Here is a 17,671-nt window from a genome sequence, read left to right as displayed (position 1 = left end):
ATAAAAGGACAATAGCTTATATTGTTTAAAATCCTTATATCTAGCAATAAAATTCAACGCCTTCAATTACCGGTAGTTAATATTTTAAAATAACTTGCTCTTTAAGATCAAATTCAATTATAGTACTTATTCTACGACTTTTATAACAGCATTAATTCACATTTGGACTATTGTATCACTATAATAGTATTAGATATCAGTACTCCTAGTTATATGTAGTATATTTTGAGATAAGATAGTGTTTTGCTAATTCTAGCGAATTGATCAAATTGAAGTGAAGAGAAGTGAGCGAGATCTTATAGATACATTTAGTTTTTCTCGGGTATTAATAGCAGAGATTAATTATTTAATTAATCGTTATACAAAATTGCAGGAATTGCTAAAAAGCATTACCCTCACAATTTAAGGTAAAATTTCTCACGGCTACTTTATACTATCATATAGATAAATAAGTGAAACTATGTATTAATGTTTAGTTTTTACACGTATATAACTGCTTTAAGATGATAATTTGACTAAGATTATGGGTAAAGTTAAGGATAAATTCACTGAATCATTTACTTACGACATGTTATAGTGCAGCAGTTGATTTCATTACTTTTCAGAAGTAGCATTTTAGTGACATATACCTGCAATCATAATATGATGAAACAGTAACTGATGAACTATAACTATGTAGAGTTAATTTAAGTTCAGATTCTAGTAATAGTCTCACACCACGACTGTAACAGAATTTTTCGCTGGTTAAAGCTTAATATAGAAAAATTTATGGCTTAAATTAAAGTGTTAAGGGACACAGCACTATCATCTTATGTAAGATTTACATGAATGTTTGTAAGCATCAACTTCAATACCAATCAATACTTTTTACTTCATGCCTTATCACATCTGCCTGTAGTAATAGCAAGTAATACTATAAACATGCTATCTTTCGGTAGAAAATCTCTGCTAAATATTTTAACTATAATAATCCTTTTCAAAATCTATAAATTCAATATATAAAATACGCCAGGTATATTTCTGTTATGAAATACTTTTATTAATTAAGACAACCTTAAAGTTTAACATAAACAACACCAGTGAATTCTATCATGTTATTATTAGCGACAATTTTAATGCAGCAATAATTCTACTCTTTAATGATTAAACAGACCTATGACTTTCAGTTTACACATATATAATCTAAAATAAGTTGAGTTGATCATTGATGAGGTAAGTATAGAATAGTCTTTAAAAATGAATACTAAATTAGTAACAAACCTATTAAATACACTACGTTATGCAATCAATATATAACGATATTAAAGACTGAAGGCTTTACTATGAGGACTTATCTAAATGTAAAGACAAATTCTATTAAAATTTAACTACCTCAAGAAGATATTTTATTTATCTGAAGCCATTGAACTAAAAATCATTAACAGTCAACTCTGCTTTAGTGCTTCCACCATTTGTAACAGTGCTATTTTTGCCAGCAGGATATTTTTGACTACATGCATCGCAACAGAGACGACATTTTTCAAGATCATACTGAGCTTTGTAAAACTTACGCTTGTACTTCTTGACTTGAACGCGCAAAGCCTTCTTGTCGAGTACGTGTTGTACAATTTGTGTTTGTAATTGAGCATTTTGCCCCTTTAAAGACTGAATCTGATTGGATTGCGTTTTGACCAGAGCTCGTAATTGCTTGTTTTCGGTTAAAATTTGCCTATACTTGGCCGACAGAATCAAGTATTTCGCTTTTAGCTTTCGTGTTAAAGCGAGCAATTTGTTAAATCTTTGAACAAGGGCATTATGTTTTTGTGTCACGTGGTTCAAGGAATTTCTCAAGTTTTGGATGCGAGCTCGTAAATTGTTGATTACGCTCACCAATTGCCTTATACGCGTTTTTAAACCTTGGATGACAACGTTTTTTCTTTGAATTCTACTCTTTAACCGATTGATTCTATTGATTAATCGATTAACTTTAGCTTGTAGCCAATTTCTTCGTTGAATACAACGATTTAGACTAACTCTAATTGACAAGCATGGATCAGAACGTCGTCTACGGATATAATAGCGTCTTCGTCGACGCCATCCCCAAGATTTAGCTTGCTATAAAGGAAAAAAACATTAAAGTAAGCAAACAGGATATAGTTATGGCTAGCAATCATCCATATTAGTGAAGATTGTTCTCGTTGCTAGATTATTAATCATAGCACTGTACAGATATAGAGAAGGTAAAGCTAGCAAGAACAATTCAGATCGGTACTAGTGGCGTGGAACCAATACTAGAGTTAGATTTGCATGTAAACTTGAAGCACTCCTCATTTTGTGCAATATTCGCTGTTATATTAGCAAACGGTACTGACCTTATCATCCGCCACCTCTGTCTCACTCAATTCACTATCACTTGCCAATTGTTTCTCATCAAAGAATTCCTCCTTGTTAGCAGATTCTGGTATTTCGACCTCCTTGTTTTCTTCGGATTCATCCTCTGTGGATAATTTCTCTTGTAATTCTTCAGTACTTTTATCGCTAAGTTCTTGGCCTTCATCGTCTTTAGCCACATCTTCACCGCTATTTACCGGTACGTCATAGGAGTGATCAGGATTTGCACTCCAGTTCTCAGCATTTTTATCCTCATTATTTAAAGGATTAGTGGCATCTCCAGATGCTTTAAAGATGCACAAGCAAAGCAATCCAAGAACAATGAACTTCATCTTTATAATTCCAACCAAGCCTACACAATCATAACGCAAAAAGATAATAAATAATTATCAACTAGTTTAAAAAAGGTGAGTAGTTACGTTAGGCGCATTATGGAGATAAATTTCTTACTAACCTAGCCAGTTGAGACGGATTAATTTTGGCTCGAAAATCTGATTAGTTCCCAAATCAAAATCTGCTAAGGATAGCAAATTGCGTGGTATTTATAGTCTTTGCAAGATTATTAAGTTCATTGTTATAATTATCTTGATACCGAGAATTATGTAGTTTCGCTTTATCATATCAAAAGTATTTATTTTTCACCAAGATGTAAGTTCATACTACAGTACCATTAATCACTAAAAATTCTGACTGTCTATTTAGTACCGTAATTTATCATTGAAAACTATTGTAGTATAATCGTAACATAATTAACACTATCAGCCAATTTTTAATGCCGGGACAACATGCAAGAATTACCATAATAATTTTCAGTATTATACAGGAATATCTAAGCGTTAGCGAAAGTAGATATTAGTATCACCCATAGAACTCTTAAAATTGTTTATAATAACCGCGTTAATGGTTACAATATTAAAAAGGTTGAGCTATATACAAAAGCTACACTAATTTAGTTCCCTATGTAATAGCTAACTACTTTCGTAAACTGGTCTTTTTTATCGCCTTATGGCTCCTTTTCGAAATTCTAAGACAAAAAATAATGTCTATTTGGACAACTAGGAGACGCTTGACAACATCACTCTAATTTTATGTTTATTTTCGACAGCTCGCTTGCACTTAAAGATCTATCGAAAGTTGATGAAATATCGCTATGGTTTCATGACACATTATGTACTGTGGGTCTACAATGTGACTCTATTGAAATCTGATACGAGGGATATAAGGTATACTTAAAGTACGACCCGCTTAGTAAACAATCTTCTTTTACGGAACTGAAAGGTTCATCCGGTGAATACACTAAAGCTATAAATATATTATCATTTGCCACTAAATAATTGTTAATATAATTATTCATTAACAAATAAAGAGCACAAACGATGCGACTGTAGGGTACTCTAATATTAAATTATTGTTTAAGATAAGAAATAGTAACATTCTGTGTTAACCATGCAGATGGTACAAAATTTCTTAGTTATCACGAATTTAATTTATATTAACTACGGCACAACATTCTTTATGATTAAACTACCGTTAACAGAAAGTTAACGACAATCATCGCTAAATTTTGAGGAAAATTTCCATATCAACAATAACAATGCATCCATTCAAGGATAGCGGATCAATCTGTAATAATACTATCTAATTAAAACAATAGCTTTAATCACGTTACATTTAGATAATAGGCGTAACCTATGGCAAGTAATCATGCGGAAAGTGATTTATAAATCTCTGCAAGAGAATCGTATTTCACATCCGCTATGTATAGGAATTTTTTTCTTATCTTTATTAAATGAATGTCGACAGTTTACTACTTAATGAATCATCGTTCATCATTCTCACCTAGCTTCATTGTAAAACAATTTCATATCCTTAAAATAAAGAATGAAAATAATCTATTGCTTTATATATTTCTCCTTTAGGTTCTGAAGTAATAATGCCTTTTTCTTCGAAAGTATCTTCAATCCATGGCTTTGAATTGCATAAATCATTTAGATAATACTAGTCGCAACTCTTGGTGGGTGCCTTTGATATCTCGGTAAGCTGGTAATATCGAACATAAGACACTGCCAGGGAGTAGAACTGTTGTCTACACGAACAAGATTAGCCCTGGAAGTACACGTTTTTATACACAGCTGATGACTTTATCCACCGTAGGTTGCTTTTTGGCATCTCGTAAACGTAATAGTAGTCTAGGATGTAATTATTTCTTTCTTAAATGAAGAGTTCTTTAATTATGTATAAGCAGCTTCAAGTCAACGATTACTATCATATAGGTCAAGTAAATTAATTAACATTATTGGTAGTATAAAGTTGAACTATTCATTTATTAAAACTATCAATTGAATGGAAAGATATAATTTATTCATCTAGCCATCAAAAGAAGTCATTTTTTGCATCGTTATCAATTACCGCTAACAAGTCATTTTCAGATATCATCTTGAGGGTCTACTCCTAATAATAACTTATGATAAAGAGAAACAGATCAAGAAGTACCATAGTCAAAGACAATACTCCTAGGAATGTAATTAATTAAAATTTTAAATTATTTTCGATTAACAATGGCCCTAACGGTCATATAAACTAGTTAATAATAATAATATTTATTGATTTTAACGAATTTTAAGAGATTATAACTCCTTGCAGTATATCTCCGAGAACTCAAACGTCATTAAACTTGTTGAAAAGATCATAAAATAGCCACTATCGTCCTATATTGATCGTAGTAATACCTCTTGTTTATCACATGATTAGGTCTGCAAAATGCTATTTTGTTTAGACCACGACCAAGCCCCAATTTTTTTCATGGCTGAATTATATATACACTCTACGAAAGTGTGACAGGTCATTTCGTAATTGTAAAATTGCCGATTTATTGAATACTAGGACTAATTAAATAATCTGCTACTGAACTCTGTAATGTCTTACCCGACGCTGATTAGTGGCTATTCAGGCATTGACCTTGAGGTCTAATTAATTTAGCGCTATTACAAATTACTGCTGTGCTCATTTCATCAATATAAAATCATAGATACGTTTTGAAATTTGTAAAGGTGGAATAAATATGTATAGCTAACATCTTGAATAGAGCAAAATTTATAAAACGCTACTTTCACAAGTTAGGCCTCAAGTCTGACAGTTCGATTGACTTTGTTATCAGCTTTAATTAAGCCTTACTAACCGTAATTTTAAAAATTTCGTTTGTGAGCATACTGGATAATAGTGTCTTATAACGGAGATCTATTCGACTATAACTTCTTGATTTCTCAGTCTCCAGAAATTGCTGCAGTGTTAAATTGGTAATTGATTACCATTTTATTTATTACATATTGATCACAATCTCTTCAATTGATCAGAGGAGGATTGACTAGGTACTGGTATTCAGCTCTACTGCTTGACTATGATGAACAATTATTTTTCATGCTAGTTTGATACTTCAGTGTTTGATTTCCATTTTCTGCAACGTATTGATATTGTTAACATGCTATCTTGGAGTTGTCTTTAGCATTTTATTACCCGAATCTAGTATTGTAATTGATCAATATAAATGAAAACTGATGATATGCGATACCTTCATATAAGTAATAATATTGATATTGCCACTAGCTATAACCTAGGAGTATAATTAACATTCAAAATGGAACAAACTTATCCTATAACCTCAGATAAATTTTTAAGCTATAGTCGATATCTGAAATTATCTCCGATAACTAAATCATTTTTGTTTGCGACATTTGCGTAAAGCCAATGATTGGTTCTTTCTATCTCCGTTTAGAATGACTCCTTAAAATTTCAAATGATTTCGCAGCACCGTAGCATACAGTATGTTAAGGCACGAGTATCTACTACAGTATCTCGAGCATATGAAATATGTATTATATGTAGTTATGATTAGATTAATAACATAAGATCAGTAGTACTGTATCTATACTAATAAATTCATAACTAAATAGTTTATGGAGATGATAAATTACAAAAATATTTAAATCTACCTCTTAAAGATAGGAGAACCAGCATTGAAGCTATAGATTTGAAACACCCATAGGGAAATAATTTTACTCCTGATTACATACTTTAATTAATAAAAGCTAGAAAGTTAAAAGACTCACTAATGAAAGTAAATGGAGAAAATTATAGCTAAACATGTAAACAAATAAAAAAATAATTTTAAATTCATTCATAAGAAATAGTTATGATTTAATGGAGTTAGAGAAAATTTTATAGTCGTATTTATAAAGTAAAAGCTTCATAGCTGATAATTTTCTATTGATAGCGATTGACTCATACACCAATTTCCCGATAAAAATTGGTTTAGCGTTTAAAATTGTCTGTATTGCTTTTAATGTCCATAACTATTATACTTATTACCGTCCTAGCAGATCATCCGGTATTCACGACGAATAATATTTGTCAGATTCCCTGGTAACTGCGTTGAATGTAATTGCCAGATCAATTTTTGTTTTTGATTTTGCATATTTTATTGGATATAAACTGCGCTAAATAAAGTGATATAGGACATGTTTCCAAAAAGTTTTGTTCTAGATATTACTATTTTGAAGGCTGTACAATAATAGAATACAATGAAAGATTGAACATTTAATGTTGCGTTGTTACTCAATTACTCTGCTATTTTCCATCATGAAATTCTTTAATCGACTATCTTGATAAATTGATTACGAATAGAATCGACTCTGATGTTGCATTGACGCCTTACCCTTGCTAATATGACTACATTTCCTGATATTATAGTATCGCTCTACGCGAACACTTTTTCTAAGTAGAACTATCAGTTGTACTATCATTATAATAGACGTTTACACTTAATGATAACGTTAGGTGTAAGAATATTTTCTTTAATATCAAGATGGTGAAATCTTTCCTTCTATAATTAATTTATTCTTGAACATTATAGTCTGGTTATTGGCGTAAAAGTAAGCATGGTAACGATTGCTGACTCAATCAACTTCAACCTCCCACGATAAATAATAAGGCAAGGATATAAGGTAGGATTAGAGTAAAGTTTAAGTAAACATCATACGACTCGTACAATCATAAGCCAAATAGATAATGTTGTTGTAGTAAAGTCCATTCTTAAAAAGGAAACCACATATCAGTAGACTCTCTATCGTAATAATACTGCGAAACACCTTAAGCTAATAATGTTTTCTCCAAATAGAAAATAAATTTATTGGAATTACTCGTCTTCGCGCATTGTAAAATTATTTTAAGCTCACTTGGCATAGAATCAGCATTACAGATGTAATTACATACAGAGTATAAAATTATCCTTATAACAATTAATGAAACTTCAGTACATCGTTCCAGTATGTTATTCGTAATTAGGATAGAATTCTAGGTTAATGGTTACAATATTAAAATTAAAATAGTTAACTTACATATGTTCAATCTTGTTGTCCAATATTTACTCTATGCCACATTTTTATACGGTTGATGTAAAACTTTATAGTATTTCTATCATCGCATCAGATATGTATTTCAAACCAAATTGTTAAGTTAACCAAATGATATATTACTGTATGCATTGATCTAAATAAAGGTAGATACACATAAGTAACAATTTTCTTCGGTAACAATACAATAATAATAAACATCTAACAATATAGTCAACTAACTTCTTATATATGAGAGGTTAATTAATTATCATATGGTATCTCACTACCTAACTCAAAATTAGTTTCGAAACTAGCAACTGGTATTTATCGAACCCAAGATAGTTGCAGTAACTAAGCCTGAAGTAAAAGAAACATTGGTTGAGCATGAATTGTTATTCTATGGTTATATATTGAGACATATATCGTAGACGTATCGTGGTTGGAAGCTTACAATCTCATTCCAAAAATTGTAATCGAGTAACCGTTTTCATTGACCCAATAAATTAAAATTAATTATCAGAAGAAAATATTAATCATAATATCATTTATAGAATTATGTTCAAGAGGACTACGTAACATTAGATCATAATTAAATTTTAAGAATTTGTGAGGTATCGATTCTCATTATAAAACTACGAGCATATCAAATAATCGTGAAAGCTACATATACCGTATATTAAGTTTTACTAATGCAATGTATGGACTATAACAACACCTAAACAAACAGTACATGTATTAAGTTGACTATGATAAACTAAACTCTACTAGATATATATATTTTTTTTTATGAGCCATGTTTTCATTGCGAAATGCAAAGGTTAAGGTTGGAACATAAATATCGCATTAAGAAAAGTGACCCAGTTTATCAATTGTTATCGGCTTGTAACGGCTAATTGATAGATTCAGTAAAGTACTTATATTACATCACGACTAAAGGACTTAAATAGTTAATTTAGCTTTTGTTTAGGATAATGTCCGATACTCATTACCACTGCTGCAAATGTTAGCGCTACCATAAACGTTAATAAAGCGTTTATTTTGCAATGATAAACATCTATGGATTAAAATAAATAGCTCATATTTTACTAAACTTACTTCATTGCTGCATTACTACAGACTAGAATTGAATTATTATTGTACTGTATATGGATGCTATGAATCAACCATGTTTCGATATTTTGTCGAACAAATGGATTAAAAACGGTAAATCGTGTATGAATATTATTAAGCTGCTGATCAAACGTTTACTTTATTTTTTAAGAAGTAAAATCCATAAGAATGACAACTTTATGTAAATCATTTTCTAACCGTTTGAAAAGTTGATATAGATTCATATTTCTTTTAAATATTGAATGTCAAAAAATGATCTAACATATCAGTTTATCAATATCCTTATTAAAAATAAATTCTAGACCGTACTGTTCTATGGACTACCTGCGCTACTACAACAACTACTAGCACTATATATTGCTAACTTCCTATTACATATTACTCATAAGAAACATATTGGACTTTTTCTTCATCGCTGCCATAGTCATCTGCTACCGGTACGTCAGCTGAATTTCCTTCGCTTCGAATTTCCCTGTTTGTGATGGGAACTGCCTTACATTTGCAATTCACGCAGCGCTGGCTGTTGCAGTGAGCAAGATCAGTTTGAAGTTGCAGTACTGATGCCTGCAGCTGGCTTTTGGTTACATTACATGATCGTAAACTATTTTCAGCTGTATTTAATTGATTTTGAAGACGTTGATTATTCGCCTGAGCCGATATTAACTGACTTCTTAATCGGTCATTCTCAGTATGTAGTGTTGCATTATTCCGTTTTAGTTCATCATTTTCCATACGTAAGAGGTTTTTTTGTTTTATCAGTAAACGCTTTTGATCTGCCAACCGAGCATTGTCCCGCTTTATATGTGCATACGATGCATTTAAGTTGTTATATTTCCCTTTTAATGCCGCTAATTCGTTTTTCAGATTTGTGATTTCTGCACTCTGTCGGCCGATTGTACTACCCTGACTACGAACTTGTGTTTCCAATCGAGTCTTATCCGTTTTCAATCGTCTATTCTTAGCTGTTAATGCTGCATTGTTGCTCTTACAGGCCGTAAGTTTCAGACTAATAGCTTGGCAGGGTACTGGGCGTACAACAGGACGACGACGACGACGACTGACCCAACGTCTTCTTCTTCGCCTTCTTCTGCGACGTCTTCCACTCTTAGCCAAGTGATCATCATTAGACTAATAAAAAAATCAACTAAATTTAAGGAAATATTCACCTTTCTGATTGAACTATTTAGGAAAGTATAACCTAATATAGGCAAATGCAGATTAACGTCGTCAAATAGGATGTATGCAAATATTGACAAATTGAGTAGCTACTTTAATAGCAGACTCTAATTATAGGTAGATTAAACAAGTTTAAAATCATTTATAATATGTAATCATCAACTAGCATATAATCACACCTCGATTTCATCGATATCACTTTCTTTATCAGCGGTTAAATCTGTAAGTTCATTTTGATCTTCATTTTCTTTGACTTCTGATTCTGTGTTACTTGTTGGAGTAAAAGCCGTTAACTCGTCGAAATCATTTTGGCCTTTAGATTCTTCTTGGCCATCTACTTCTTCTTTCTTAGTAGTTTCATCTACTACGATATTTGTTGAGTCAGGGGATTCTTCTGATGAATCCTTTATCACATCTAAACCATTTTGGCGACCAGCCTCTTCTGACTTTGTTGTTTCGCCGGTTACATCATCTACATCATGAGATTCTGCTAGTGAATCATCTCGGTTAACTGGTTCATCCTTTATGATTTATATTAATTTAGTATTTTAGAACTGTTTGCTTTTAATACCAGAATATTAACTTCTACATGTGACTTAATTTAGCCAAGTAAGCTATTCTATTAATGTACCTGATTGACCTTTTCCTTGTCATATTCATCAATCTCAGGCTCATCCCATAATCCCGCGAATGCTCCATCGTTCAACTGATCAACTTCTGCTGCGGTGGCAATAGCCAGTAAGCAAAAGAGGCCAAGAAGAATACCAAGATAAAATTTCATACTTTTATACCCTTGTATATACGTGTGCGTCTCTATAGACTATATAAGAATATTGCATATTTACAAACCGAATATCGCATTTAAAATAAAAAGAGAATATATAATGCAATAGCACAGATGTCGATACTAGTTCCAACAAGTAATATACGCATATTTCCATACGCTTACGTTGTAATTAGTTTCCGATAATTGCTTATTTCTAAATCGCTTCTACTGATTTGGGTATGGAGTAATTGCTATTTATATATTCGCCACTAAATTTTAATTAGGTAGCGGTACTGTAATACCTTTCCTTGAATCCATTATTATAATCTCAGGGATTCCTGTAATCAACTCCATTGGTCTAATAATTAATTGTAGGAGACAGATTATATCTAACCATCAGGTGGCAATGATCGTATGTTGTCAAGTACTGTAACTTGTTCGAAATAAACGGAAACCAATTACACAAAAGATTTTATGCTTTAATCGCACACACACGATTACTAGTAAGTTAAGTAATACGAAGCTGAATTATTTGGCTCAAGGATTATCTGCAAGATCCTAAAGTTTCAAAGGCTTACAATATCAAACCCGATCATTGAACAAGTATTCCGGTCAGTATGTTAAAGATTAGAATTAAATTTATGTGTCAGATTAAAAGCTAATGCACTAACATACCAGAATTACCTTTTCATGGACCCTTTAATAATATATTGTCTGTACATTTAATTATCATTTTGGTAATTGATTGTTAATCCTACTATGGTAGATCTTAAAAATACGCAATGTAGTGTATGATTTCCCTTTCGGAATACGAAAGAAACGTACTGTCGCCAAGAGCTAAAAAGTTAGTGCAATAAACGCGTTTTGTTTTACGTATTTACAGGATTATATTGATAAAGTCACTGTGAATAAATTGTGAAGAAATAAAAGCATAATTATATTTGAGAACAATTCACTTGAAATAGTAGACAAGCAATATAGTATTGAAAAATATAGTATACAAAGCTTCTTGTATGAATTAGTTTTCACTTTAACGTCGTTGATTAATATCTAACTCAGACAATCTAGACTTTAATTAATGCACGGAGATCGAAAAAACGTTTTTATTTGAACGTTTTGTTCGGATTAATTCTTATTTTAGTAACCCAGCTATAAAGGCATCGAATAAAATGTTATATCCAAATTCTTACGAAGTTAATTCTTATAAAGGAAAAGTTCTCAATTGATAAAATCATTCGCACAATGCACTTATACCACTTATCAATTTACTGCTGACCTATTGATAGATTTTATAAAAACTAAACTGTAAAACTGTATAAGTAATTATTGTCGACAAAAGACTACGTGACAATTTCTTCGTTAATGGAACGGACTGTGAAATGCTCAATGACATACATGCATAGTATATGAGTTATATACGCATGTTAGCACGATAAAAATAGATCTACTGATCAAGTTTTCATGAAACAAGCTAAAAAATGTTGTTGCTGTCAAAAACTCGCAGAATCGAAAGATGAATTGACATAGATCGTAATTTAGCAAACAGTTTTCAAATTCATGCCAGGATATACGCAAGTGAGATTGCACTTATATATCTATTAACTATTTACCGCAATCATCTCATTCAATTAGTCACTATGTGTACGAAAGTAATCAAGGTAATTGTTCTGATCGATCTATTTTAATAAAATATTATTGTTTAAAGATTTTAACTTAAACCATTAACTATAATAATAAACAAAGATATAATAGGATAGACAGGGAAGACAACCTTTAAATTCAAGTAGAATATGATAGATGCTAATGAGTAAAATAACATTCGATTTCCTTTTAGAGTTATTAAAATATAGCTATGGCGCTGCGCTCTTTATATCTGACTTAACAAACAAACCTCATGTATGATATAATATAATATAGATAATTATTGCTTCGAAATAAAAGTAACGTACCAGAATCCTACATGACTGACAGAAATTCCCTGAAAAATTTAAGAACAAGCGAAAGTAGATACAAACTAATTAAAATTTCACTTAGCTTAATACTTAATATTAATTCTTAATATTTATTAAATATATTATAAATGCTATCACTTTAAATGTATGAGAATTCTCAGAACTTACGTTATTGTTTCGGTAGGTGCTGAGGACGTATTATGTCTAGCCAACAGGTGGTATGAACGCATATTATAGACTTATCCCAAAATCAATGAAAATAAATTACATGAAAAGATTTATACCTTAATCGTATATATTGTTGTTTAGATTATTAAATTAATAGCAAGCTCCAACGAATCTCTTTATCAGTATTTTACACTATTCACAAACCCTCAAGTTCTCACTGTAGTTTATATTAAATCCAGACCAATACAGTGTTAATAGATCAAACTTAAAGATGATGTAACAGATTGAAACTTTTATGCACTGCCAGAATTTTTTTAAATTTCAATAATTATGATAAATAATAACAGTAGCAACTGAAAGTCGATGCTATTGTAAGAGGTGTTAAAAAAAATTATATTAAATGTTGTGCTTTTTAGCTGAAAGCTAAAGTAATAAGGTATACTATACTGTTTTTGTATTTGCAGAGATCTACTTTATAATTCACAGTGAATAAATTATGGAAAAAAGCGTAATTATTTTATGTATCTGACAACAATTTTATTTAAATGGTAGGTAAGTAAGTACAATAAAAGCCGATGTATAGTATTAAGCAAAGTTTCTTATGCAAATTAGCTTATCCTGCAAAGTTATTAAAGTCTAATATAGGCGGCTTAGATTTCATGGTAAGTTAATTTAAGCAGACGTTTTTAGTTCTTGTTATAGTAATCTAGCTCTGCTATTAAGACATCTAATCAAATATTACATCCAAATTCTGAAGAAAGGTGCAGCACTCACTTTAATAAACGAAAAATATTTGATTAATGGAGATTTTAATTAAATTTTACTGTAATATCTATCTAGCATCTACACTTCTAACCTGCTATTAGATTGTATGCAAAAAATATAATTAAACTATGAAACAAAAGAATTTGTTATTGTTTACTAAAGCTATATAAGATAATTTCTTCGTTTGACAAATTCTACTATAAAGTAAATTGAATTACTGCATAATATTAAGCAGATCACTATGAAGTGCCTGTCCATGTGTAAAATATAGTATATTAATCATGTTCACCAATTAGTATAGGGGAGAAGAGCCTTTGGCCACAGTTTCGTGAAATAAATTTAAAGTACTACAGAACGGATAGATGATTATGTAGAACGCAATTTGGCTTACAATTTTCAAATTATTGCTATGAAGTAAGCGGTTATGTATCAAAGAGCGTGTAGAAAACTAGACCCTTTTATAACAATAACTTACTTATTCCAGACATTATAGTGCATTAGAATACAAGAGTTACCTACGCTATCATGTAAATCAACTAGAACGATTTCTATAATATTCATTCACTCGGGTGATTTTATTGGATTGATCATACGCATACAAAAAACTTCGTTCCTACTAGCCAATTTTAACAAAAGATTATTAGCTGGCGAATATGTATGTTATTATTATATATACTTTGACGATAACCTGTGTTAAATTGAAAAGCAATGGTAAAGTATGGAAGAGGAGAAAAACAACCTTCAAATTTTAAATAAGTACAAATGAGCAAAATAATACATGACTTTCCTCTGCAAACTTCATAAAAGATGCAATAATTTAGACAATCATATCGAAACAATAGTAAGGAACCAACGAGAATAACAACAACTTCCTTCAAATTTTTTTATAGCATACGGAAGAAGATGCTATGTAAACTTATTAAAATTTCGCTTAGTCTTGCTTAGATTATCCATCTATTGGGGGGAAAATAGAATCAACCCAATGACTTCATTTCATATACTAGTAGCTATCACTAGTCCATTATATTATTTTAGCTAATTATGGAAGTCAGTGACTGTCGTGTAACTATCTACTACTTTTATATTAGAAAGGTTGTCCAGGCAACACACATATCATATGGGTTTGTCGCCGATCTAGCTGAAAGAGTGTAGCAAAGTGAAAGGCGGTGTGATGCTGGATTAATAAACCTACTTCATTTGTTAGTATTTACTGCCAGCATACGTAGAACAGCATAAATAGTTATTAACCTGGTAGTCTAATCGAAAAGATATTAGATCTTGTAATCTTAACTGTCCAACACCACTCAATTTTCTTTGCACTCGAAATATTGTTAATCATTGATTAGCCTTTGTTGTTAATTACCGTACCGTAGTGATATTGTAATATTTTTAGAATCAGGTCTAAATTATTACGTTCAAACGTTTAAATTAGTGTTATAGCTTGTAATATTTTAAAAAGTAATGGACGGATAGGTAGGTTAAAAGATATAAAATTCAGTTTTGTTGAATTTAAATTTAAAATGCTGTTCAAACAAATAAGATATATTTTACAAACGATGGAAAAAGAAATTTTCAGATGTGACTGATTACTATTCCATGACAGTATTACCATAATTACTATGACCCACTCACTTATTTTATAATACGGCATTTTCGACCGATAATTCTCCTCTTGCTATGTTTAGCATTCTATTTACCGCACTATTTTTACAGTAGCATTTTTGCACTAACCATCATTTGATATTTAGGAATTGGATAGCTTACTCTAATAGCTAGAGCTATCGCTATTAATAGATGATCAAGTATACTTACCTATAGTAGGTCGAAAGTACATTCTTTCGAAGAAATTTCACTTTTATGTGGGTAATTGATGAGATCTGAATGATTTCTAGTATCGTAAGATCAGCTATACGCGTATTTACAATAAGCTGGAGCTGGCTGTGCAGTTGCACTAATTGACGGGTGTTATACACTGGACTGTAAAATAGATTGGGATCGGTCTACAGTCTGGATATTGAATAGTATACGATAGTTCTTGTTTGCAGATTTTATGTAGACACAGCTAGCTTAGTAAGCATTATGATTAGTTGGTTGTTTAGCTTATTCATTAACCGAAAAAAGGCGAATGAAGATCTGTGCATTAGTATACCTTAGAGATATTATTTTGATGTAAATTTGACTATGGAAAACGTTAGTTTCAGATCTTATGTGCTTTCATAATACAATCTCTTTTAAATAGTGCAGCGACGTACTTTTTAAACACACACTGAGATGATCTACTGTATTCTGTTGCTTAATAATATACCAACTTTCTGATCTTTTATTACGGAGAATACTTGATTAATTATAAGATCCTGTGAAGTGGTTTTTCTTTCGCTTTATAGTTATTAACAGTAAATACTGTTCATTGCAACAAACAACATAGCGGAATCTACAGTATATACATTAACAGAATTAGGACTGCAGCGATGGTACGTGAAAATTTCCACAGTCAAAGACTACGGGCATTTAACCCTGACAGTTTAAATGAACAACACAGAAACATACAGTAGACCGTATTCAAATTCAATTAAACGAAATAGCCTGCTAGAGCTACTGTTCTACATGGAATTCAAGGTCCCAACATTGTGGACGAAGGGCAGACCGTTTATTTGAATAAAAAGCACCGTTAAACCGTCTACGAACGGTCATATAGTAATTCTATGAACGCGGACAGTATGCACCACTAATTACGATCGAAGGTCTTGACCAAGGACTACCTTAACCTTAATGAATTGACTATAGTCATGGATTACTGTAGACGAAGAAGACCTACTGTACGTAGACTGATGACTCTCTTCGTTATGGCAATACTGAAGGAGGAGAATTGCTTCAACTGTCCATGATTTTGATAATCAGACAGACAGCATTGACATTACTGCCCGTACTCTGTGTACGGTATTATTAAAAACATTGACATTTGAGAAAATTTAAGTACTTTAGCAAGTAGACGGTCGAGTTTGAATTGACTAATATTTTCTAAATAAAGTAATATCACGTTGAAACTTTTTATCATTTCTGCTTAATTTAATTAATTAATTCATTTCAATTAGTTAGCAGTAAGTTAGTAAACAGACCTACAAAACGCAGAGTGTACAGTACTTGCTGTACAGTGTACAGTGTTGACGACATTTTATGGACGGTACTGTACTGTACTATACTGTCCATTTATTGTGTACGTGTATCCAAATTGTCACCCTTGTCGTAGAGAGGGAATAAGGGTTTGTCTTGTCTTTCTAGCGCGTGGGTGACAGCCTTTATGCAAGGGGGAATTTTGATTGATTACACAGTGTATTATATTACTCTGTAGAATTAATACTAACAACTGTATTGAAGGTTCTTACTACTCTCAATTAGTATGGGAGACAAGAGATTGTACACATAGTTGAAGTTATTTTAAAACTATCACTAAGTCCTATTCTCTCTTTATTGTCTATGTTCTCTATACAGTACTGTGTACATAGACGTACTGTATGCCGTTCACACTTACAACGCGTTATAATGACAAGTTTGTATCGTGTAACAGTAAATTCGCTACAGTATTACAGCGCATTTTACCGTCCAACAAATGCAGTACAGTACAGTACTGTACTGTACTGTACTGCTACAGTACTTTTCAACTTGTACTGTACTGTACCGTACTGGTGGTCGGTTACGACACTGAGACAAACTAGCCAATCAAATGCCAGCCAAGGATGCGTCGCCGAATTTAAAAAAAACGTCAACTTTTCAATTGTACACCTCCAATGATACCAGAGTGAGTGCAGTCATCCATTCATCTCCAACTCGACCAATCTATATACTGAAATGACTCCTGCAGTCCATACAAACTTTACTGACTGGCTGGAAGTTAGAAATCACACCCAAAGTAGGATAGATTCATGTCTGCCTTCATATTCTGCATACTATCTGGTTGACACTTGACTATTTATATG

At 31.7% G+C, this 17,671-nt stretch overlaps 3 protein-coding genes across 3 annotated transcripts in view; all 3 read right to left on the bottom strand.

Moving 5' to 3' along the window:
• Positions 1 to 1,022: 1,022 nt before the first annotated feature.
• On the bottom strand, positions 1,023 to 2,856 carry TRIADDRAFT_63786 (expressed hypothetical protein). Its single transcript, XM_002110591.1, has 3 exons — positions 2,825 to 2,856; positions 2,352 to 2,722; positions 1,023 to 2,094 (listed from the first exon to the last, which is right to left on the bottom strand). Exons 2-3 carry the CDS (start codon positions 2,700 to 2,702, stop codon positions 1,408 to 1,410), a joined length of 1,038 nt encoding a protein of 345 aa, XP_002110627.1. The 5' UTR covers positions 2,703 to 2,722; positions 2,825 to 2,856; the 3' UTR covers positions 1,023 to 1,407.
• Positions 2,857 to 9,248: 6,392 nt separating this feature from the next.
• Positions 9,249 to 10,827, bottom strand: TRIADDRAFT_54834 (uncharacterized protein; the record flags this gene model as incomplete). The annotated part of the gene is made up of 3 exons (XM_002110590.1): positions 9,249 to 9,998; positions 10,226 to 10,567; positions 10,678 to 10,827. The coding sequence occupies 3 exons, from the start codon at positions 10,825 to 10,827 to the stop codon at positions 9,249 to 9,251; spliced, it is 1,242 nt and encodes a 413-aa protein (XP_002110626.1).
• Positions 10,828 to 17,162: 6,335 nt separating this feature from the next.
• The window catches only part of TRIADDRAFT_50080 (uncharacterized protein), a gene marked incomplete at both ends in the record, with an annotated part of 5,593 nt that continues 5,084 nt past the window's right edge, over positions 17,163 to 17,671 (bottom strand). Inside the window, one exon of the mRNA XM_002110589.1 lies at positions 17,163 to 17,178. Within this exon, the coding sequence (XP_002110625.1) occupies positions 17,163 to 17,178 (16 nt within the window). The remainder of the gene's footprint in view (positions 17,179 to 17,671) is intronic.

The sequence above is a fragment of the Trichoplax adhaerens genome, genomic scaffold (genome assembly GCF_000150275.1).
Source record: "Trichoplax adhaerens TRIADscaffold_3 genomic scaffold, whole genome shotgun sequence".
NCBI classification, from domain to species: domain Eukaryota; kingdom Metazoa; phylum Placozoa; class Uniplacotomia; order Trichoplacea; family Trichoplacidae; genus Trichoplax; species Trichoplax adhaerens.
Note: the sequence above shows the minus strand (reverse complement) of the source record. Positions and strands in the feature narration are given on the sequence as shown.